The sequence below is a fragment of the Lepus europaeus genome, chromosome 7, assembly GCF_033115175.1.
Source record: "Lepus europaeus isolate LE1 chromosome 7, mLepTim1.pri, whole genome shotgun sequence".
Taxonomy (NCBI): Eukaryota; Metazoa; Chordata; class Mammalia; order Lagomorpha; family Leporidae; genus Lepus; species Lepus europaeus.
The window spans coordinates 45,632,057-45,656,202 of record NC_084833.1 but is presented as its reverse complement, the minus strand read 5'-3'; the positions used below and the strand labels follow the sequence as shown (position 1 = coordinate 45,656,202).

General features: G+C 51.2%; 1 protein-coding gene across 2 annotated transcripts in view; it reads left to right on the top strand.

The window, feature by feature from the left end:
• Window positions 1-24,146, top strand: part of NAV2 (neuron navigator 2) — a 406,486-nt gene that overhangs the window by 226,589 nt on the left and 155,751 nt on the right. For both annotated transcript variants that reach the window (XM_062196388.1, XM_062196387.1), the window contains 4 exons: window positions 85-1,183; window positions 6,240-6,352; window positions 12,358-12,466; window positions 14,850-15,239. In XM_062196388.1, coding sequence (XP_062052372.1) covers window positions 85-1,183; window positions 6,240-6,352; window positions 12,358-12,466; window positions 14,850-15,239 — 1,711 coding nt within the window. The remainder of the gene's footprint in view (window positions 1-84; window positions 1,184-6,239; window positions 6,353-12,357; window positions 12,467-14,849; window positions 15,240-24,146) is intronic.

The following is a 24,146-nucleotide window of genomic DNA, read 5'->3' as shown; positions in this document are numbered from 1 at the left end:
GGCTAAGTGTCTGTGGCCCAGACCCCGGTCTTCACTGCAGGTCAGCCGACGGGATTCAGGTCTCCTTCTCTTCTCTCTCTGCAGAGCCATTGGCAAGCTCCATCTCTCCCCAGCCCGGGATGAGCGAAAATGTACCCGCTTCCTTGGAGAGCAGCGGCAGCCCCAGCCCCGCTAGCTGTACCTCCTCTGCCATCCCCCAGCCTGGTGTGGCCTCCAAGCCGTGGCGCAGCAAGTCCCTCAGCGTGAAGCACAGCGCCACATCGTCCATGCTCTCGGTCAAGCCGTCCGGGCCCGAGGTCCCCAGGCCCACGCCCGAGGCCGTGAAGCCAGCCCCCAACAATCAGAAATCCATGCTGGAAAAGCTAAAGCTTTTCAACAGTAAAGGGGCTTCCAAGGCAGGCGAGGGCCCGGGCTCCCGGGACACGAGCTGTGAGCGCCTGGAGATCCTGCCCAGCTTTGAAGAGAGCGCAGAGCTGGAGGCTGCTGGCCGCGCGCTCTCGGCCGCGGGCGCCGCGTCCAGCAGCCCCAAGATTGCTCTCAAGGGCATCGCCCAGAGGACTTTCAGCCGGGCGCTGACCAACAAGAAGGGTTCCCCGAAAGGCAATGAGAAAGAGAAAGAGAAGCAGCAGCGGGAGAAGGAGAAGGAGAAAGGCAGGGACCTCGCCAAGAGGGCGTCTGTGACCGAGAGGCCGGACTTCCGGGAGGAGCCCAGGGAGGAGCCCAGCGGTGCGGCCGTGACCGAGATGCCGAAAAAGTCCTCCAAGATCGCCAGCTTCATCCCCAAAGGGGGCAAGCTCAGCAGTGCCAAGAAGGAGGCCACGGCCTCTTCCCACAGTGGGATACCAAAACCGGGGATGAAGAGCACACCCGGCAAGTCCCCAAGTGCCCCTGCGCCGTCCAAGGAAGGGGAGCGCAGCCGCAGCGGGAAGCCGAGCTCGGGGCTCCCGCCGCCCAAGCCCCAGCTGGACGGCAGACACTCCAGCTCCTCCTCCAGCCTGGCCTCCTCGGAGGGCAAAGGCCCGGGAGGGACCCCGCTGAACCACAGCATCAGCAGCCAGACCGTCAGCGGGTCCGTCGGGACCACCCAGACCACGGGAAGCAATACTGTCAGTGTTCAGCTACCTCAGCCCCAGCAGCAATACAGCCACCCCAACACTGCCACGGTCGCGCCTTTCCTGTACAGGTAGGAGCGGCCGCCCGTCTGCTGGCTCCCGGGGGGGCCGGGAGGGCACGCAGGTGGACTGCCCCGTGGGACCCTGCAAGCACAGGGCTGAGGCACCACTTGCAGACACGGTGTGCTCAAGGGGTCAGTGCCCGGGCCATGGCTGGTGGAGGGCCAGTGAGCACCGAAGAGAGGGGAGTAGATGGTGACCTGACCCCAGGACGGGTAGGAGCTCCCCAGGCAGGTGTCACCCAGAGTGCATCCCAAATGTACTTGAAGGGAAACACAGAATCCCCCTTGCTCCAAGATAATGTTTGCCTTGAGCCTCCAGGTTCCCACAGTCCCTGCTGCCAAGCCTCCCAGGAGGGCCAGAGGGATAGGTGTGGGAAGGGAGGGGCCGGTTCCAGAGCAGGGAGCCCTTGTGTTGTAACTAGGAGATGAGCCTTGTGCCCTCTTGTGTCCTCTACCCCTCGAGTCTCCCCTAGCACACCCTGAGGACAGCTGGGGACCTGGCGGCCCTCGGCTGTGAGGGTCACCGCTTGCTCAGCCTGCACCACACCCTTCCAGGGAATGAGGCACCTTGGCTGCAGGTGCTGTGGCTGAGTCCCCTCCAGGCGGATGGGGGCTCCCCAGCACTGCTCTGGCCCAGAGCTCCGGCTCGCAGCGCTCTGGGAGATCTTGTTGTGCATGCATGGTCCACGCTGCCCCGGTGAAGGACTGATACCTGTACACAGCACAAGGGGTCTGAGGACTGAATACTATATTCAAGATACTCATTGTACAGCCCTCACCCTAAGTGCACACTCGTGCGCAGTTGTGCACACAGTGACACAGCTACAGGTGTGGACACGCATCCACAGTGACAGGGAGGTGTGGACCACATCTGCATTCACATGTAGCATGCGGGTGTACATATGCTCACGTGTCTTTACCGGTTCAGGTACCTGGACTCCCGCCCATCCTTTCAGCTTCCTGCATATGTGTGGCTTCCCCCTCTGCTTGCCGGAGTCGTGTTCCAAGGGGCTCTGGCATTTCCTGCCAGTGGCTGGTGAGCAAGGCATGAGCAGTTTCAGAACGAAGCCGGCAGTCCCCAGCCAGTCCCTCCTTCCTTTCCTCCTGCTTGCCCTCTGCTGTAGGGAGGGTCACATCCATGTGGTTAACTGGGACACGGTCATCATTTTATGAAACCAAGTCACCAGCTCAGCTAACCATGGTGAGAAGAGCGCCATGGCATAGCGATTGACCCAGTGCTCCTACACGCGTGGCTTTTACAGTTGCTCTCCATGAAACTTTTACAGTGCCTAAAGCATTCGTGCTCTGGAGGCATTACAGATTCAAGCTGCTCTTTACTGAGACTTGATTTGCATTTTCCAAATTAAAATATAGGCCAGTCTTTGATCACCAGCCATCCTGTTCTCTTTCTCTCTCTCTCCCTCTCTCTCTCTCTCTCTCTCTCTCTCTCTCTCTCTCAGCTCTAATCATTTGAAAGTTTATAAAACATTCATGCTTTTTTTCATTTCAAGATTTTTTCGTGAGAGGAAAAGCTGAAAATGATAAAGGGCAAATCTATGACAAGTAAGAGTCGGGAGAAACCATCCCTGATGTGGATGTGTCAGTCTCCGTGTTCGTGTCTGTGCTCATGCTGGGTGATGTCTCGGAGGGGCCTCCCTCGGTAGGTGAGCCGGGGAAGAGAGGCTGGAAGGAAAGGCCCCTGGTGGACAGCCGGCACGCCTGGGCCTTGGTCAGCCCACAACACCTTGTGTGGTCCTGGGCACTGACCACAGAACAGCTATAGAGTGTGCACCCTGTGTGTGCTAAGGGCCCTCCGTGTCTTAGCTCATCTGATGCGTCCCATAGCTCCATGAGCTAGATACGCTTTAGATCCCCACTCTGCAAATGAGCAAACTGAAGCGCAGAGTCACTCACCAACTCGCTGTGTGTCACAGAGCCGTCAGCCACAGCATCTCCTAACTCAGCCTGAGTCTTGCAGGAACTGGGCTCTTGGCCACCATATTATCTTCTTAAGGGAAAAAAAAAAGATTTATTGGAAAGTCAGAGTTATGGAGAGACAGAGAGAGAGAGAGAGAGAAAGAGATATCTATCTTCCATCTGCTGGTATACTCCCCAGATGGCCACAATGGCCAGGACTGGGCAAAATTGAAGCCAAGAGCCAGGAGCTTCATCCAGTTCTCCCAAGTAATTGGGCCATGTTCCATTGCTTTTCCCAAGCCGTTAGCAGGAAGCTGGTTCAGAAGTGGGGCAGCGGGGACACAGACACAGGGGATGCTGGCATCACAAGCGATGGCTTTATCTGCTCCGCATAACACCGGCCCCACCCATAGTGTCTTAAATCTCTAAATGGCGGCTGGCGCCGCAGCTCACTAGGCTAATCCTCCGCCTGTGGCGCTGGCACCCTGGGTTCTAGTCCCAGTCGGGGTGCCGGATTCTGTCCTGGTTGCTCCTCTTCCAGGCCAGCTCTCTGCTGTGGCCCAAGTGCTTGGGCCCTGCACCCGCACAGGAGACCAGGAGAAGCACCTGGCTCTTGGCTTTGGATTGGCGGTGTGCGCCGGCTGCAATGCGCTGGCCATAGCGGCCACTTGGGGGGTGAACCAACGGAAAAAGGAAGACCTTTCTCTTTGTCTGTCTCTCTCTCTCTCACTGTCTAGCTGTGCCTGTTTAAAAAAAACAAAAAATCTCTAAATGGCTTTGTCTCGCTGAGCCTCATTGTCTTCATCCGTAAAGCAGAGAGATTGAATTCCATTAGAAGCTTTTTTTAAAAAAAAAAAAAAAAACGGCTCATGTCCCCTTCCTGCTCTGAAATTGTCTCTCTCAAGTTCATGGCTCCCTGTCTGTAACTTGGAATGTTGTATCTTGAATTTGTCAGTGCTAAAGATGTTACCAAAGGAGAAGAGGGAGAGAGGTCATTTTAAAAACCACCCGAAATGAATTCTGTTGGTCCGTTCAGAAGTAACAGCTGGCTGCTCTGTTACTTTACTGTGTGCTAGGTGTTCTGTGCCGCGTCACGTTTGATTTCTGTACTATCTGTAGAGTTAGAATCAGCACCCCCATTGAACAGATGAAGACACTGAGGTTCAAAGAGGTGAACTGACTTTGATTTCCACAGCTACTGAGCCACGGACCCTCGAGCTGAAGGTGAACGCGCAGACTCCACGTCTAACAATCTTTTATCCCATGCACACACCCTACTTGAGTGCCTACCTGCCCGGTGTGTGAATCTGAACTAACCTCAGCCAGCCCGGGATCTGGTTGGGGTGAGTTAGATCACATGGTGATAAATAGGCAACCAGAGCATCTGGAGCTGCCGTAGAAACTCGGAGAGGTGGAGGTGACAGAGACAGGGAAGTCTTCCAGCCCAGATGCCACACCTGTGGCGGGAAGCAGATGGCAAGCAAACCGAAGAAGAACACAGACAAGGGCCTTTAGGCAGAGGTGTGATCTGGGAGTGGAGAGAAGCTACTTGTGGGTGAGGCGTACACGGAGGCTGTGTACAAAGGCTGGGAGTGGCAGGAGACGGGCTGGAAATCAAGGCAGGAAGAATCCCAGAGTCCAGGACATCACCGGCCACAGGAGAGAGTTTGCGCCTTGTTCTGTGGATGGAGACATTTGGTGGCCTTTAATCACAGGGTGATGTTATCACAGCTGTATTACAAACATCGGGGGTGACAGCAGACCAGACTTAAGAGTCTGGAATAGAAGTCCTGGATTCCTAAGCCTGCTTGGACCCCAGGGTTAAGTGTCTTAACCGCTGCTCCAGAGGGTGCATCACCCGCTTGCACCAGCAGGTGGCACCTTTCAGGGACAAGTGCTCAGTCTTTCCAGGATGGTTTGTTTTTCCTGGGAGAAGGCAGAAATCCAGATATTCCTTGAGCAATCTCCCAATTTTTAAATACTGAACTAATTTAAAAATGCGGAAATGCTAAGCAGACCAAGGGTCTGTGGCTCAGTAGCTGTGCCGGTGGCTCCTGGTGACCAATAGGAATACATCTGTGGGCTGGTTCCTGTACCTGGCTGCCCTTTGCACCCTTCAGGGGAGAGAGGGCAGAGCGGTTTCAAAGCACTTAGGGGGCTGAGGCAGAGCGACCGAGAGGTTTGGACGCGGGCCTCGGGCAGGAGAGTAACCCTGGGACTGGGAAATCAGAGGCAGACGTTGCAGGCACTGGGAACAGATAGCTTCTGTGGAAGGACAAAGGATGGACCAGTAGGTACGTGGTTTGAGGTTTATCAGTGTCTCCCCTTTAGCCCCGTTCTTGGCAGACACTGATTTCATAGGTAGTGAAATCTGGTTGAATGAGCTCGGGATGCTAATTAATGAGTTAATGTTGCACGCAGGGCTGTGCGTCTGAGTGTAATTACGCATTTGCATGCCATGCCTGAGAGAGCAAAGGTAACTGTGGCAAGAAAATATTGCGTGAAGCTGTTGCCTCAATTTGCTTGACAAATAAGGGCTGGAGAAGGGTTGGGGAAGGCCAATGCCAGTCGAGAGTTGGAAGAATGATCCGTGAGACCTTTCATGTCAGAAGATCTGAGCTCTGAATCAGAGACCTGGAGGCAAGCACACCTGCTTGGCACCCGCTCCCAGCCGGTTTCACCGTCACCTTTTCAGAGAGCGCCAAGTCAGGAGGGTGCGGGGGTGGGGGAGGGGCGCCTGGAAGCTGTCAGCGGAGTCATCTTTCTGCTTGACTGGCTGGCTTTGCTGGTTGCTTAGAAGTTGCTCTTTGGCACAGGTGGAGTCATCCAGCCATCCTGTACTGTCCTGCACATGTCTGGCTAGACCTTGCTCACCGAGGGGGCGTTCAGAGACGCGTTCCCCACTGAGGGACGCAGAGCCTCCATTTGGGCGATGAATATCCCGTCTCTCCCACTTGGGTGGTTCTCTGTTCTCTGGAGTTGCTCCGCCTGTGGCTGATGCCTTACTGAGCATCAGTCGGCAGGTCTGCTCTGTCCTGAAGCTTCTGGCTGAAGGAGGTGGTGATGGGTGCTATGGTAAGACCGCAGTGGTCCAAGTGTGCCCATTGCCCCTGGTGACCGATGTGTCTGCCTTGGTTTGTGTGTGAAGGTCCCAGACGGACACCGAAGGGAATGTGACTGCCGAGTCCAGCTCAGCAGGTGTGAGCCTGGAGCCCAGCCACTACACCAAGAGTGGACAGCCTGCCCTGGAAGAGCTCACTGGTGAGTACAGAGCCCTGGGGGTTCCGGGGCTCCCATGCCACCCTCTGCTGGATCAGCAGGATCCCAGCTTGTTGAATTGAGTGATGAGCGAAACAAGCTGTTGGTGTGGATGAGAGGCAGAGGGACAGAGTGAGCTAGAGACAGAAAGAGAAAGAGCCCCATCCACTGGTTCACGCCCCGATCCCTGCAACATCCCTGTCTTGGGCCGAAGCTGGGAGCTGGGATCTCAGCCCAGGGTCCCACGTGGGTGGAGGGACGCATTGACTTGAGCCATCAGTGCTGCCTCCTGTTGTCTGCGTTGGCAGGAAGCTGGAATCAGGAGCCAGAAGTTGGACGCAAACCCATCAGGCATGTCAACTGCAAGGCTAAATACAGCTCCCTTTCTTTACTCATTACTTTCCTCTCTCTCCCTCTCTCCCTCTCTCCCTCTCTCTCTCTCTCCTTCACAGTCTCCCTAATCCTCCCCACAATTGTAAAGAAGTCTCCTTCTTGTGAGCAAATCCCATCTTTAAGATACATTGAACCTCATTTATTTCAGAACCCTTCACTGTGTATCTCCTTGTTTATTTTTCTCATCAACTTCCTTTTTGTCAAGATTTGGAACTTGAGAATATTGGATTTTTTTTTCCTCTTTCCTCTATGGAAGCACTGATGAAAAATGTGTTCTTAGAATCCTCTGCTAGTTGGAAAGATTATAACATTGCTTCTTTTGCCCCCCTAAAAAAAACCCTAAATTTTATTTAAATAGCACCTAAACAAAGGTGATTACATGGATACCATGCATATAAAGAGAAAAAATTTGCAGTTGTCATGTGGTTAATTCCACATGTTAATACCTATTAAGGGGCCGGTGCTGTGGTGCAGCAGGTTAACGCCCTGGCCTGCAGCATTAGTATCCCATATGGGCACCAATTTGAGTCCTGGCTGCTCCTCTTCTGATCCAGCTCTCTGATATGACCTGGGAAAGCAGTAGAAAAATAGCCCAAGTCCTTGGGCCCCTGCACCTGTGTGGGAGATCCACAAGAAGCTCCTGGCTCCTGGGTTCGGATCAGCCCAGCTCTGGCTATTGTGATCATTTGGAGAGTGAACCAGCAGAAGGAAGACCTCTCTATCTTTCTTTCTCTCTCTCTCTCTCTCTCTCTCTCTCTCGTTCTCTGGCTCTACCTTTATCTGTAACTGTCTTTCAAATAAATAAAATAAATCTTTACAAAAAAGAACCTATTGATGTTATACTGTCTACTGTCAGGTTTTGTATTTTCAAGAAGAAAAGTTACACCTGAGTCAGAGTTTGTGCCACTGTGTACCCCAAGCTGCTGCCTTCTCTGTCTTGCCCATCCCAGACTCTCCGCCCTGAACTCCGGCAGCTTTAATCAGGGAAGAGAGTAGTGGACCCCATTTTTGCAGAGGCTGTGTCACTCTTCCGTCTTATCACTTCCAGAACTGGTTTAAAAACTGAGTCCATATTTCAAATCCATTGATTAGACTGACGATCCATGCCCACACCATCGCAAGGGCACCATTGCGGCTATGGAATTGGTCTGCAGCCTGTGTCATTGAATCTTACCTATCTCGCTGTTCTCTGAGTATTCATTTCAGAGGGTCTGGGTGATTTAACGGTTTCCTTCTGGCTCCCTTGCTGGCTAGGCATAGTGATGGCACAGAGATTTTTCAAGCCAGTCGTAAGTGATCCGTTTCAAAGAATGGTTCAGGGCCGCACATTTGGAATTGATTTTGTATCTCCTCCTCCGCGGGCCTTGTATAGCTGAGTCCACAGATAGCACAGGAAAGGGGCCAGAAAGGAGGAGAAGGGTGTGGGGTTCAGATGACTGCTCGGGTCTCCACATACACCCTGGATCGTGTTCTCCTGTGCACACATCAAAGAGCGCGGCGCGGATGAGATGTGTGTCCTGTGGAGGAGTGCGCGTTCACGGCAGACAGTGCGTCTCGGTACAGTCCACATTTGAAAAGCAAAACTGTCAGAGAACACCCCAGATATTACTTACATTTCATCGTTGACAGATTGCAGCCTGTGATCTGCCACTAATTTCTCTTTCTCTTCCCATGACTGCTGGGCCCCAGGACTGCAGCCGGAGATGCTGCTGGTCGGTCCAGGCAACAGACCTGTGCGGCCTGGGGGCCTGATCTTGCCCTCAGTGGTGCTCCACGGTGCTCGTTGCTGATGGACATTCCTTAGCCAGGGTGACTCTGTCCATGCAGGAGGACTCACATGTGTGACTGTATGGGGAATTTTTTTTTTTAAGGAAGAATAGTGTCAGGAGGTTGAACTTGACTTACGCCCTGAAGGACCCTTGAAATGACGGTGAGTGGTGAGTGTCTCATGAGACTGCCTGACCCACAGCTTAGATTTTTGCTTATGCACACACACGGATTTTCCTGTGATGCATTGCCGTGCACGTGGCATCACAGTGGAGAACTACCTCCCGGATCAGATCATAGCGGTATTAGAAACCACGCACGCACACGTGTTTATCATTCAGTCCATGCAGCCCTTCTGCAGCTTGTAGATGTGTCGTCGTTAGCCTGTGCTCAAATATTTCTTGAGACAGGAAGGTTGTCTCTTCATCAGGCAGCCTGACCATGTGTTACCATTGTTGGCTTCCACAGATAACGCAGTTCTTTATTCTCTTATTTCCAGTCACCGAATACAACTTGACCTCTTGCTGCCCGTGGACAGCTCCCATTCTTGTCCATGTGGGAGCACGTGCCTTCAGCCTTCTTCCAAATAAAAGGCCCGGGTTCCTCCCGCGGTTCCTTCTGTAACACACCTCGGCAGCCTGCAGACTGTGTCAGGTTTGCTCAGAACGCGGTGTCTCCCGCTCACAGCCAGTGTCCGGAGGGACAGCTGCCCTTGACAAGCTTAAGACTGCTAAGCCGGCGCCGCGGCTCAATAGGCTAATCCTCCGCCTTGTGGCGCCGGCACACCGGGTTCTAGTCCCAGTCGGGGCACCGGATTCTGTCCCGGTTGCCCCTCTTCCAGGCCAGCTCTCTGCCATGGCCAGGGAGTGCAGTGGAGGATGGCCCAAGCCCTTGGGTCCTGCACCCCATGGGAGACCAGGATAAGCCCCTGGCTCCTGCCATCGGATCAGCGCGGTGCGCGCCAACCGCGGCGGCCATTGGAGGGTGAACCAACGGCAAAGGAAGACCTTTCTCTCTGTCTCTCTCTCTCACTGTCCACTCTGCCTGTCAAAAAAATAAAAAAAAAAATTTAAAAAAAAAAATATTAAAAAAAAAAAAGACTGCTGCAGGTGGCTATGGCCTAGCTTCCGTGATGTTTCACGTGTCTCCTAGAAGCAGAAAGGACCTTGCTGTCTCCACTGGTGCTTGACTGTGTTCTGACTTGGTTCTGACTATGAGTTGGTGGGCAGGTCTGACATTCAGGCCATTGTGCAAGGAGACCAGGTGGGCACCTCAGAGTGTGGGTGCCTAAGGGCGGCAGGTGGAGTTCAGCACTACCCTGGGGATGCTCCCTTGTGTGTTGTAGGGTGGTTCTGAGAGGGGGCAGACATTTCCCCATGGGGCACCCACGAGGGCAACAGAGCACTGACATTTACAGGGAAAACAGGACACATCCTGTTGATTTTATACTGGGTATGTCCTCTGTGCCACCTCATCTGGGTCTCACATGGACTCTTCCGGGGAGGATTGTTAGCCCTGTTTTACAAATGAGACTGAGAGAGGGTAAGTGACTTGTCCAAGGTCAAGTGGCCAGTAATTGGAATGCCGGGATTCAAATCTTTATCTGTGGATGTTTAAAGCCCGTGAGCCCAAGCCGGCACCATGGCTTAATAGGCTAATCCTCTGCCTGTGGCGCCAGCACCCCAGGTTCTAGTCCTGGTCGGGGCGCCAGATTCTGTCCTGGTTGCTCCTCTTCCAGTCCAGCTCTCTGCTGTGGCCCGGGAGTGCAGTGGAGGATGGCCCAAGTGCTTGGGCCCTGCACCCTCATGGGAGACCAGGAGAAGCACCTGGCTCCTGGCTTCGGATCAGCGCGGTGCGCCGGCCACAGCAGCCATTGGAGGGTGAACCAACGGAAAAAGGAAGACCTTTCTCTCTGTCTGTTTCTCTCACTATCTACTCTGCCTGTCAAAAAATAATAATAAAAAAAAAAAGGTCTGTGAGCCCAGCCTGGAGCAAACACCTGATGGGCAGTAACTCTCTCAAAGGTGCCTATAGATTTGTCTGGGAGTTACCAAAAGTAAAGATTGTACACTACCCCATCTGAGAGATCTCTGAATTTCCAGGGGAGAGTTGGAACAGGCAAATCTGTCATTAGTAGAGACATGGGTAAATAAATCTACTTACACGGTTTGTGTATGATTAAATTAATTGATGGAAGTCAATTGAGAATCTGGGTCTAGACCTCATTTCCTCATAAATGTGTACTCGAGGGCCTACAGCTGTCCGAGGGATCAGTACCTTTTAGGCAGCTTAGATAAAATGGGACAGCAAAAGACGTTTGATTGATGGCCCGGGAGGTAGATACAATTGCATTCCTCCCGGGCCGTTAGGGGAAGGTGGAATAGACGTTCAACACTGCTTTCCTATGTTATAGCTGTAATTTAAAGACTTGGGTGGGAAATGCAAGTTTAAGCACTTTTTCAGATAAGAGGAGAATGCCTTTCAAATTTCCCTGCACTGCAAAGGGGAAGAAAATTGGAAACAGTTGTAGTTTCAAGATTACAGAGTGGGCCACAGTAAATTTCCCCCATAAAATCGCATAGCTGTCATTTAGTCCATCCCCCAGGCTCTCAGCACCACCAAATACAGAACAACCTAGGGAAGCTGCTGGCCATCTCAGAAGAACAGTTTAATTCCATGACATTTCTTAGATGCCCGTTGTGCTTTTAACGGCAGCCGTTGGAAGTTCTCCTTAGTACCTAACCTAAGTCACACTTATTGTCAGTCCACATGTACCGTAGTCTATGTGCGGATTTCTTTAAAAGTGTTGCTCAACACTTGAAAACAGTCACGGGCTTCTAAAGACCCTTGTGTGTGGTTCCTTCCGTCTCGGCCTTCCCTGAAATTACTCTGGGCGGGGGTAGGGGGTGTTCGATTCCTGTAATTGCTATTATGGCTGCTCCTCTCCTGTTGCCTTCCTAAGGCCAACTGAAACAGAACAGCCAGAGAACTTGAAGTAAGACCGCTTGAGAGCCACGTGGGCTCCACTGGGGGTGTGGTGTGTTTCCCGTTGCCACTTTAGCACCAGTTCCAACTGTGCACGGCCAGATGTCTATGGAAAATATTGTCCGAGAAGAAAGACAATGCCCCCCACCCCGGAAGCCACGCCCTCGGTCCCTGGCTTGGGTTCAGTGGCCTGTGGTGGGCACCGGGCTAAGAAGGGGTCTCCAGGCTTTAGCCCATTCCGTCCCCCACAACTGTCCTTTAAGGGCAATGCTATTGCCGCACCTGTTTTAGGAATGTGGAATCGGGGATGGAAAAGACCAGCACCTTCCCCATAGTCACACAGCCAGGAGGTGGAGGAGCTAGAATTTACAATGCCATAATACAGCCAACAAGGAAGAAGGCAAACTGCTTTCTGTAGAAATATCCGTGATGGACATACAAATCTCTTAGCCACTGCAAACTCTGGGGCCTCTGCACAGCTGCCTCTGTGTCACCTATGGGTGAGACAGCAGAGTGCCTCTCACAGTTGCATGGGCAAGAGGTGATTCCCAGGAAGCGATTGGACCTAGCTTGTGCGTCTCTTTTTTGAGACAGTGTGAAAATGTTTGCATCTCCTGCCAGGCACTTTGCTTCTCCCATGGGCTAGACCTTACCTATGTTGGAAGGGCCCTGGAGGGAGCGCCTCCTTGGGTTGAACACTTTCCTTTGGGCACCCGTGCATCCTTTTATTCTCATATCGGTTTTCAGCATGCACAGTGTGCCAGGCACTGAACAGGAACGTGGTTCCAAACGCACGATTGCTACTCTGACGATGCTCGTGATCTGTTCGAGGATTAATCAAGGCTTAACCCTCCTCTCTCCAGGGGAAGACCCCGAGGCTCGGCGGCTGCGGACAGTGAAGAACATCGCTGACCTGCGGCAGAATTTGGAGGAGACCATGTCCAGTTTACGGGGAACTCAGGTTACACACAGGTACCTGCCGCACGGATTCCGTGACTGGACTAGCTGGGTGCTCGCATGATCTCCACTGATTTAGTTAATAGCGGGATAAATAGATAACCTTGCTCCCCAAAAGTGCTGAAATTCATAACGAATGCCACACAACAGGGAGAAGAAAAATATAGAGAACAAAAATTAGTATAGAGAGATTCCTCCCCAAAGCAGCAGATTGCTAAATGCATTCAACGGAGGATATTATAGACCAGTTCTATTTATTTATTTATTTTTAAAGATTTATTTATGTATTTGAAAGTCAGAGTTACACAGAGAGAGGAGAGAGAGTGAGAGAGAGAGAGCACGTCCATCCGATGGTTCACTCCCCAATTGGCCGCAACAGCCAGAGCTGCGCTGATCTGAAGCCAGGAGGCAGGAGCTTCTTCCAGATCTCCCACGCAGATGTAGGACTCAAGGACTTGGGCCATCTTCCACTGCTTTCCTAGGCCGTAGCAGAGAGCTGGATCGGAAGTAGAGCAGCCGGGTCTCGAAACAGCACCCACATGGGATGCCGGCACTTCAGGCCAGGGCGTTAACCTGCTGCGCCACAGTGCCGGCCCCAACCAGTTCTATTTAAACTGTGCTTGCATTATCCCTAACTATATTTTGCTGTTGCAATAAGCAGATGGGGGCAAACACGCAGACTCATAGTTAAGACACCGATGTCTCACATTGCAGTACTTGGATATGATTCCAGACTTGGGCATCTGATTCCAGCTTTCTGATAATGCAGACGCTGGAAAGCAGCAGGAGATGACCTGATTGGTCTCTACCACCAACCTGGGAGACCTGGATGGTGTTCCTCGCTCCCAGCTCCAGCCTGACCCAGTCGAGGTTGTAGCAGACATCTGGGGAGTGAACCAGCAAACAGAAGAGAGCCTTCTCTCTGTCTCTGTCTCTCTGCCTCTCAAATACTTTTGAAAACTGTTTTGAAAAATAAGAAATGAGCAAGCGAACTGCGATTGACCTGCTTGATAAATTGAATAACTTGAATTCCTCACCGTGCCACACTGTGTAACATTATTAGTCATGCATGTGCTTATAACACATAAGGAAATACTTGTAAAATCTTAGGATCGTGTTTAAACTATGGTTTAGTTGGATGAAGTCTAGATTACTTTGGAAACGTTTGTCAAGGTTGAGCGAGAAGTTGAGGAGGAAGCAACCCTGGGATATCCTTCCTGATCTTGGGAGAATGAAGGTTTACAGTTTGTGTTTGGCTTTGAAAATCAAAGTCAAGGCCTGGTACCCCTGCTTCACTCCCAAGGAGTCTCCTTTGCATCTCCAATTCGTTTCTTTGATAAATGAGCAAGGCAAGGAGACCACAGGGCTGCCCCCTTGTTAACAAAGGTGGCTGCTTGGAGTTAACCGCTGTGGGTGTTGTATCCAGTAGGACCAGGGCCCAGAACCAAGTCCTCTATGCACAAAGCAAGACCGCTTCCAAGATCAGAGGGAAAGAAAAACAGCTGTGAGCCCTAGACTGGCTCTTCCAGAGGAGAGGGAATTGGAAAGCTTCCTGTGATTAGGAATAGAACACGCCTCCTTCCACTGTAATCACCGAAAGTGACTTAGCATTAGTACCACGGTCTGACGGATGGCTTGGCTTGAGCTCCAATAGTAATATGACAGGAGGGGAAGCTTCCGTGGTTTCCTCTGCAGGACAGACTCACTGTCATTGCTCGGTCAGGAAATCCTAGTGCAGGTCTGAGGGGCACAGGTGCCGACAGGGCTGTGGCAATGCTCAGCTGCCTGAGCATCTCGCCAGCACCCGGGGGAGCTGTTCTTCCTGCAAGATTCCCACCCATGTAGCTCCAGTTATTAGGGAACTCAGGCCCAGGCATTTCCTCATCTTTTTACTGTTTTTGGGCAAATATGGAAGAAGCAAAGGGTCTAGGGCCAATGGACTTTAAGGGTCCTGAGAGAATCAGAACGCTCCATACCTGCTTAGTCAGGAGGGAGCTGCGGGTGTCCAGTGTGGTGTTAGGAATTCCGAGGTGGGCTCATGTGTCCTGCACGTGAGAAAGGAGCTGTGATGCAGTATCCCAGAACGTATCGACCGCACTTCTGCATTTCCTGGGTTGGAAAGCAATTTCCAACGTTCAAGATCATGTACTGAAAGTAATTGGTAGTGAGTGTCTTGTGCCATATTTTAAAGAGAAAAGGTCTCCATTGTGGGTTTTGAAATGTTTCATATATGTGCAGCTTCCTTTTTTCATGCTTGACAAAGGAAATCAATCCCTGTTCTCCTACCCTATTTCATGTATGAGAAATTTTTCAGAATTGTAAAACCTTACAGAACATACGGTATGCATAGGATGCCAGGCACATGTGGGCCTAACCGAGACTGCCTTTCTGTTTTTAGCACATTGGAAACCACATTTGACACCAACGTGACCACGGAGATAAGTGGCCGCAGCATCCTCAGCTTGACGGGGAGGCCCACTCCTCTGTCCTGGAGACTTGGCCAGTCCAGCCCTCGGCTCCAAGCAGGAGATGCCCCCTCGATGGGCAGTGGGTACCCACCTCGGGCCAACGCCAGCCGGTTCATCAACACCGAGTCAGGCCGCTGCGCATACTCTGCACCTCTGAGAAGGCAGCTGGCGTCCAGGGGCAGCAGCATCTGCCACGTGGACATGTCCGACAAGGCGGGGGAGGACGTGGACCTGGAAGGCATCAGCGTGGACGCCCCCGGCTACATGAGCGACGGGGATGTTCTGAGCAAGAACATCCGGACTGATGACATTACAAGCGGGTGAGTACCCGGGGCTTCTCTCTCTCTGCAGAGCAGGGGGCAGCTGGTTTTTCCTGCACAGGCCTGGTTTAAGTTCCCCAGAAGGGATCAGATCAGTCGCATCCGTTTCTGCTGTGTGGCGTGGAGGGGAATGCCGCTGGGCTGAGGCCAGGACGTAGATTGTCCAGCCTCGGCCCGTAACTCGTGAGTGAGACTGGGAAAGAAACCCGAAAACCTGGCCGTGAGCATGGACTCCTGACCTCTTGGCGCAGCCTAGCTGGGCCTGCAGGCCCTGCCCCTTGCCTGCGTTTTAGACCACATCGTTCTCCCCCACCCCCTCTCTCCCACTGCTGCTGTCCCTTCTGTCGCTCTGTCTCGTCCATGGTGCACTCAGCAGCCTCACGGCTCCAGTCCTCTCCTTCTGGACCTGGGTTCTAGTTCCCAGGTCTTCTTGCTGCCCACCACCGCCTCTTCCACCTTGCAGTGTGCAGGCCTTGTGAGTCCTGCTCGTCCCCTCATCACCTCCATCACCTGTGTTAGTGGTGACGCTGCAGCTGATGCAGTTGATGTGCGTTGATCTCTCCAGCGCCACCTGCTTGCAACAATACGCACCAGGAAGCGTGGTCTTGCTTGTACACCTCTGGCAATGGCCATCACAGGCACTTGTAAGCATTGCTGGGTTAATGCACCTGGGATTGGTGAGTGAACAAGCCCACCTCCTCCTCCTTCAGCTTTTCCTGTAAATGAAGTTCAGGGGAGTGATGCCTGGGAATCCTTTAAGATGGAAAATCCCAGATGGCGCATAGCAGGAGGCCTGGCTTCCAACTTGTAGTTGCACATTGAGATTCTGTGTAAAGGTGAGGTTTAAGATCTCTCTTTCCCTGCTGGAAACACCTTCATCTGTTCATTGCCCAGAAGTTCCCTGAGGCCTTTTCCATCTCTCATGTTCTAGCAGTGAGCATTACAGACAAGAATAATCAGGAACAAGAATCAGGGCCTCTGCTCAGCTCTCTGCTCTCTGCTGAGCCGCGTGCCTGGCCTGCCCTGGTGCATTCTCTCTATTCAGCCATGTAACTTGGCTCTCCCCTAGTCCAAGTGACCAGGCACTCTTTATCTGTCTCTTCCATTCTGACAGATACCCTGTCCCCAGTAAAACCTTACTACTTTACAAAAAAAATAAAACTAAAATAAAGGAATCAAGGCACTCATTTCCACAACAATAGTCAACAAGACCCCAAGGGGGAGTCAGTGTTTTCAATATTTTTTTAAAGATTTATTTATCTGTTTATTTGAAAGGCAGAGAGAGAGAGAGAGAGAGAAGGGAAACAGGGAGAGGGAAACAGAGGAAGAGGTTCACTCTGCTGGTTCACTCCCTAGATGGCTATAACAGCAAGGCCTGGGCCAGGCCAAAGCCAAGAGCCTGGAACTTCAACCAGGTATCCCACATGGATGCAAGGACTGCAGGTGCCCAAGCACTTGGGCCATTGTCTGCTGCTTTCCCAGGTGTATTAGCAGGGAGCTGGATCAGAAGTGGAATAACCAAGACCTAAACCGGTATTCATATGGGTGCCAGCATTGCAGGCAGCAGCTTAACCCACTGTGCCACAATGCCAGCCTCTTCACTGTTTAAAAAAAAAATTTTTTTTTTCTTATTTGAAAAGCAAAGAGGAGGAGGGAAGATGTGGGAGGAGACAGAGAAAGACAGATCTTCTATCCTCTAGTTCACTCCATAAATGGCCATAGCAACAAGGACTAGGCCAGGCCAAAGCCAGGAACCTGGAACTATGTACGGGTCTCCCACATGGGTGACAGGGGCTTAAGAATCTGGGTCATCCTCCACTGCCTTCCCAAGCACATTAGCAGGAAGCTAGTTCAGAAGCAGAACGGCCAGGACTTGAACCATTACCTCAGTATGGGCTGCGGCTTTACCCACTCTGCCAGTGTCGGCCTCCATAAGTTGATAGCGCTGACTTCTGCCAGGTGCCAAGTGCTGTGATGGGTGCTTTACACATACTGTTGTGACCTCATGGCACCCTTTGAGTTTGTTGTTATCGAAATCTCCGTTTCGTGGATGAGGAACCTGAAGCCCGGGAATGTTACATAATGCGTGCACAGCCCTGTAGCTTAGGGCTGGTGTTGCCAAAGCCCATTGTCCTAAAACACTGTACTGTCCCATCTTGCCCCCATTTTACTGCTGCGGGGAAATAGCACAACTACTAGAGCTTATTTCAAAATTAGTTGAATTTTGCTTAGTTCTACCTATTTAACTGGAAATCTTTTATTTAATTAAAGGTTTAGCCATAGAGCTGCTTTGATTTTGTGCCTATTTCTTTTACTTTTTTTTATTGGAATTCTTTCTTTTTACAATATAATTTATTTTACTTCTTTGAAAGGCACAGTGACAGAGAGAGAGAGAGAGAGAGAGAGAGAGATAATCCATCCACTAGTTCATTCCCCAAATGACTTCAATGGCCAGGGCTGGTCCAAGCTGAAACCTGGAGCCTGGAACTCCAATCTGGATCTTCCAGAAGGGTAACAGTTGGGCCATCATCTATTGCTTTCCCAGGCACATTAGCAGGGAGCTGGATCAGAAGTGGAGCAGCCTGGACTCGAACCAGTGATCATATGGGATGCTGGCATCACAGGCAGCAGCTTAACTGCTCTGCCAATGCTGGCCCCTTTTTTCTGTTTCTAGATTTCCATACATGTGAGTCAAGACAACTTACAACTTTTACTAAAACTGAGTTGTACATAATTTAATCTTTTTATAGTTATTTAGAAGACTTGGTATCCAGTATGACCCTCAAATTTACCATTACAAATTCCCATTTTGTATACTTTGAAAAAGCCTGGTTATTTTGAGCTTTCTGTATCCTTAATAAAGAGTTTATTTTATTGTTGCACTAGCCTTTGAAGCCTAAATAAGAGGTTCCTCCTCATTTTGGCACACACAAACAGCTGAAACCCGTGCTCATGAAGGGGCTTCAAAACTTTAGTTGAAAGTGAATATTGCTGGCGCCGTGGCTCAATAGGCTAATCTAGTCCCAGTTGGGGTGCCCCTAGTCCCGGTTGCCCCTCTTCCAGTCCAGCTCTCTGCTGTGGCCCGGGAGTGCAGTGGAGGATGGCCCAAGTGTTTGGGCCCTGCACCCGCACAGGAGACCAGGAGAAGCACCTGGCTCCCAACTTCGGATCAGCACAGTGTGCTGGCCGTAGAACGCCGGCCGCAGCGGCCATTGGAGGGTGAACCAACGGTAAAGGAAGACCTCTCTCTCTGTCTCTCTCTCTCACTGTCCACTCTGCCTGTCCAAAAAAAAAAAGAAAGAAAAGAAAAGAAACTGAATATTATGAAAAAAAAGTATAAACATATTTCAAAATTTTGTACCAAAATAAACGAGTGTTCTTTTAAGTATTTATCTATTTGTTTGGAGGGCAGAGTTACAGTGAGGGAATGAGAGACAGAACTTCCATCCCCGGTTCACTTCCCAAATGGCCGCAATGGCCCGAGCTCACCACGCCAAATCCAAAAGTGTAGAGCTCCATCTGGGTCTCACATGTGAGTAGCAGGTGTTCAGGCACATTAGTAGGGAGCTGGATCGGAAGTAGGACAGCCAGGACTGGAACCAGTGTTGCACGTGGAGGCTTTATCCCCACAAGTTAACTTTTACTTCCCTTTTCCATGAACTTTTTGAAACATCTTATTTTGATGTAGGGTTGGCGGTTTCCACAAGGTGGAGACATTGAAACACTCACAACTAAAGCCTGGTATGTCAGTGAGAAACTCCTGGTTGCTTTACCCAAACCAGAGCCTTTATCCCTGTGAAAAAGCTCCAGTGTTTACATTTGAGTGCCTGCTTAGTAAAGCTTACATTTTTCGTGTGTGAGATAGCATTGAGAACAAGTGTAGATAAAATGCAGAAATGTAAGCAAGCCACCCAGTTACTGAAATTGGAGAATCTGGGTCTGGTTTTTCCCTTCTCCTGATTCTTTTCATGTGGAAGTGTACCGTCAGAGTGAGGAGAGGTAGCCCTGATGGCACTTAGCAGTCTTCTGGCTGTCACACTCAAAGTGCTCGTCAGTTTCCGCTCTGAGGCCCAGTTACCAGTCTGCCTGCGTGTGTGAGTCCAGGGCAAGTCAGTCAGTATTTTTTCTCCTTGTTTCTTCTTCATGTAAACATGACAGGGTGGGAAGTATTGAAAGGCTGCTCATTCATTCTTCAGGATCTCATCATTTTTTAAAAGATCGTTTACTTTAAAAGACAGAGCATTAGAGAGGGAGAGACAAGAGAGCCCTCCAGGTCTCCCACGTGGGTGAGACAGACCCAAGTGCTTGGGCCACTACCCTCGCAGGCATATTAGCAGGAGGCAGCCAGGACTCAAACTGGCACTCCGATATAGGATGCTGGCTTTGCAGGTGGCAGCCCGCTGTGCCACAACACCAGTCGCAAAGTCACTGTTGAGTGGATGTGATGGAAGGAAGGAGACGAGGCCTCAGACAGACGTGGGCGTACACCCTGCCCTATCTCAGGACACAATGCAGGTTGCGTAACTTCCCTAAGCCTTAAAGCACTGTGATCAGTGTGAGCTCCCACCTTCTCCAATTAGGTTGATTAATGGCAAATATAAAGACATGAGATTTTAGCCAGAATCTACTCGACCTTTCAAATGTGCAGGCACTGGGAAGCAGTGAAAGTGTGCAAGTTTTCCTCCAGATGTTTGTTTGGCTGAGTGGAAACACAGCCTTGATGTATGAATAATGTGTCCATCACCGGAGAGGCTCTTTGAGGAACCTTCTCGTAAAAGTTTACAGCAAGTTTATTTGGAAGTCAATTTGGCCATAAAACTTGCTTCTGATATGAAAGCAGATTCCCGGTCTCTGAAGACCTGTGACCTGGTTTCTGAGATGGCACCACGGGCCACGCCTTGGCCAGCACTACAGCTAGTTTTGGGTGTCTTGGGTTCATTGTCTTTTTGGGTGTACGCATAGGCACCTGTGTGGATCCTTGGATTCTCCATGAGGTGGGACTGAAGTCACCTTATTGCTGCGATGTTTAGCTGAGAACATCACGGCAAAGGCCTTTTGTCTTTGCACATGCGCACACATGTGTGTGTGTGTGGTGGGTGTGTGCGCACCTGTGGACGTGCCCATGTATCAGATCCTTACATTGTACTTGGTGTATGCCAGGCATACACTTCACACACTGTCATCTGACCTCATCGCTTCCTTGTATTAGATTAACATGCTGGGTGTTGGCAATAGTGGAAAAGAAATTAAGCTGACAGCTGAAGATGTCTCTTCCTAACTCTTGCTCCGTGAAGTCACTCCTCTGCTCGTACTTTAGAAGTCAGAGGCGGTATGGTATGTGATAAAATGAAAGGGGCAGACTCAGCATCCATATGTTGGGAAGGTTTTTTTTTTAATTTTCATTTCAAAGGCGGCACTGAGTTCTGTAATCTTCCAAAGTATACATCCCTCCATGGGAAAAAAATGACCATTTCAATTCAACATCGGAAGGTTGCTGCCTGTGGGAACAGGCCTGAACATCCTCATGAGCGCACAAAGCTCCTAATGGTTTCACGTGCCTTCCCTGACTTAGCTCCGGCCATAGCCCCCTCGCATGTCCTGGGCTGCTCTAGCCGCCCGCCCACCCTCCCCCGAAGCCTGGTTCCTGCTCTGGCCGAGCCCTTGGCCTTGGGACACGTGACTTCTCCTGGGAAATCCTTTCCTCTCCAGGGCCTGCAGAGACCCCTCCTCTGGGACGCGCCTGCTCAGTTAGCTCTGTGGCTTGTGTTTCCAATGCCTTGGTTCTCGCCTAAACTTTCGTGAAAACCTTCGCTTTGTGTGTGAAGTGTTGGAGATGGGCCCGATGATGGTGAGGAGAGAGCATGGTCTAAAGAAGCAAAGAGACTTGGGATTTAATCCTGGCTCTGCCAAGAACTGGAATAGGTTCTTAACCTTTGAAAATGAGTCTAGCAGTGAAGGCACCTGTGCCCCACAGGGGAGTACCTGGGTACCTGGGTGTAGTTCCTGGCTCCAGCTTCCTGCTCATGCCGACCCTGGGAGGCAGCAGTGATGGCTCAAGTAGTTGCATCCCTGACACCCACATGGGAGTCTTAGACTGAACTCCTGACTCTTAGCTTAAGTCTGGCACAGCCTTTATGGACGAGGGCATTTGGTGGGATGCCCTCCGGTGGATAGCAGCTCTCTTTCTGCCGTCTGTGTTTGTCTCTCTCTAAATAAATAAAAATTCTAAAGCAGAAGAAAGAAAAAACTCAAGGTAGAACTTGGCAAAGAGACTGGGAAGCTCTAAATTGTTCCCCTATGTGTGTGTGTATATGTGTGTGTGTGTCTGGGGGGTTGGAGGGTATGTGTGTAACTTTTCTCCGCCAAGTTGAACCTCCTCAAAGGTGGACAGTGCTCATCATTTTTCTAAACCCTGAGAGTAGGACACAGTAGGCATCTGATAGCCTGTGCTTGGTGAGGTCGTAGTGCCCACCATGGCTGGACCTTGGGCTTGTATAACTTGCTGTCATAAGCTGTGAACCTCAGTGGTTCTCTTTCCAGAACACTCCGAGAAAACCAGCTTCGCCTACAATGTGCAGCTTGTTACCAGCTCAGGATGTGAGGCTGTGGCCCCCAATGCCTTCGGCTGCAAGAAGCGCTTGTTGCTTTGGGACTCCCAGCAGGGGGTGGAGTGGAGGGCTGTGGAAGCTGCTAGCAGAGGTGGCAGTTGAGGGTGGGAGAGAAAGCAGGTCCTGAGCAGCATGGCCTTCAGTGGTGGCCTTCTGGTGGCCAGGGTCCCTCGGTCCACAGATGTGCACACAGTTCATTGTGCTGGGAAGGAGACATTTGTGTGTCTGATGCCTGGGCCTTTCCCTTCTCTGCCTGGAGCCTCTCTGTGTCCATGCATGCAGAGCTGATGGCTTTTCTCTGGCTTTCCTTGATGCTTCAAGTATCCCTCATAGCACTGGCAGCACCGTGTTGGAATTGTGTGTGCGTGTGTGTGTGTGTGCATGTGCACTGAGGAAGGGACAAAACTTATGCCTGTTGCAAGCTCTAAAGGTTACAGTCAAATCTGTCTTGAATTCTCCTATATCTTCATTGGCTGCCATAGCACTGATCCGTGGTAAATCATTGGTAAATACTTGTTGAATGAATGCCAAACCTGACCTTAACTGTGTCAAGACCATCCACACTCCTCTAAGTGAACAAGGGCTAACATTGAAGTGCCCCTTAGCTCAAGGCCCTGGCCACACGGTCTTCCCTCCCCTTGTCTGTGTCTTGTACTCTCTGACGACAAGGGCTGGGAGCTGCCTCTGTCCCAGTGGGCTTGGCATCGGCAGTCCTGGAAAAGAGAACAGCTCAGCCTACTGGGGGCCCTTTGTCATGGGCCAGCAATGGGAGGTAGAGGAGCTTCTGTTCCTCTCTCCTTTCTTCTGTGGGACAAATGTGTGTGGTGTCACCAAGTCGGCGGAGAACATAGCAGGTGGCTTCCGAGTCAGAAGGGTGCACTGATTGGCATGAAGGGCGATTTCTTTTTCTTTTTTTAAAGATTTATTTTGAAAGTCAGAGTTACACAGTGAGAAGGAGAGGCAGAGAGAGGTCTGTCATCCGCTGGTTCACTCCCCAGATGACTGCGACAGCTGGAGCTGCACCAATCAGGAGCCAGGACTTTCTTCCAGGTCTCCTGCATGGGAGCAGGGGCCCATGAACTTGGGTGTCTTCCACTGCTTTCCCAGGCAATGCAAAGTGCTGGATTGGAAGTGGAGCAGCTGGGACTCGAACTGGCGCCCATATGAGATGTTGTCACTGCAGGTGGCAGCTTTTTTTTACCCGCTACACCACAGCGCCGATCCCCAAAGAGGCGATTTCTTATCTGTGTATCTTTCCCCCTTTCTTTCCAGACCAGACCTTGGGTGACCTTGACAAGCTGTTGTTCCTGGCAAACTGATAGGAGAGGTAGCCAAAATATTCCCCATAGCCTGAGCACACCCTGGAGCCAAGATGAATTAGTTTAGGAGACGCTGTCCTGAGAGGCTCTGGTTCCTGGCAGACTGCAGCAGGGTGTGGCTGACGTCTAGAGGAAAGCATAGGTTCTTGTTTCTCCGGGCTGATCTCGCTATAGAGGTCTGAGCTCGCAGGGCTCCTGAAACATTGGAAGTTCACGTGGTCAACAGACCTCTGGGCTGGTCTTGGTGGAATTAGGGGAGGACTCAGCTCTGTGGACAGACCCATCCTTGAGCCCTTGGCAAGTGAATAGAAAGTGTTTCTCTATCCGCAGCACCCCTGGCACTGAGCGTGTGTGGGTTTGTCCGCCACACTAGCCTGGGCACCTGCCATCTTGCAGTGCAATTCAGTTCTGACACTGTCTACCTGGCGTTCAGTGTAGGATGAGGATTTGGTGTAGTTTAGGATTACAGCTCTCTGCATGCTTCAGATGCCAGTTGGAAGGAATGCATCCTCAGGTTATCCACACTTCTGTCCAAATCAGCCACACAATGGGGGTTCCTCTGACCCCCTCCTCTTCTTTGACAGTGGCTCACCAAACTTAGGAAATCACTTGGTTTACTAGCACTGGTTTATAGAATTATAGGATATTTTATAAAGGATACAGACAGTCAGGTGAAGAAGTACTTAGGGCCAGGCATGGGGCATGGCACAGAGCTGCTGTGCCCTCCCTGGACATACCACCCTGCCGGCATCTGCATTTGCTCACCAGTCTGAAAGCTCTCATGACCCCACAGTTCAGAGTTTTGTGGAGCACTATTAGGGATCAAGCCCGTCTCCAGCCCAGAGGAGTTGCAACCTTCTGATCACCCAGTTGTTTCCTCTGGGAAGCAGCCCCCATCCTAAGAGGTCAGTAGCAGAAACGCAAATAGGATCGAAGGGAACTTGTTACAGATCTCAAAGGCGCTCCTCGAACCCTTGTCA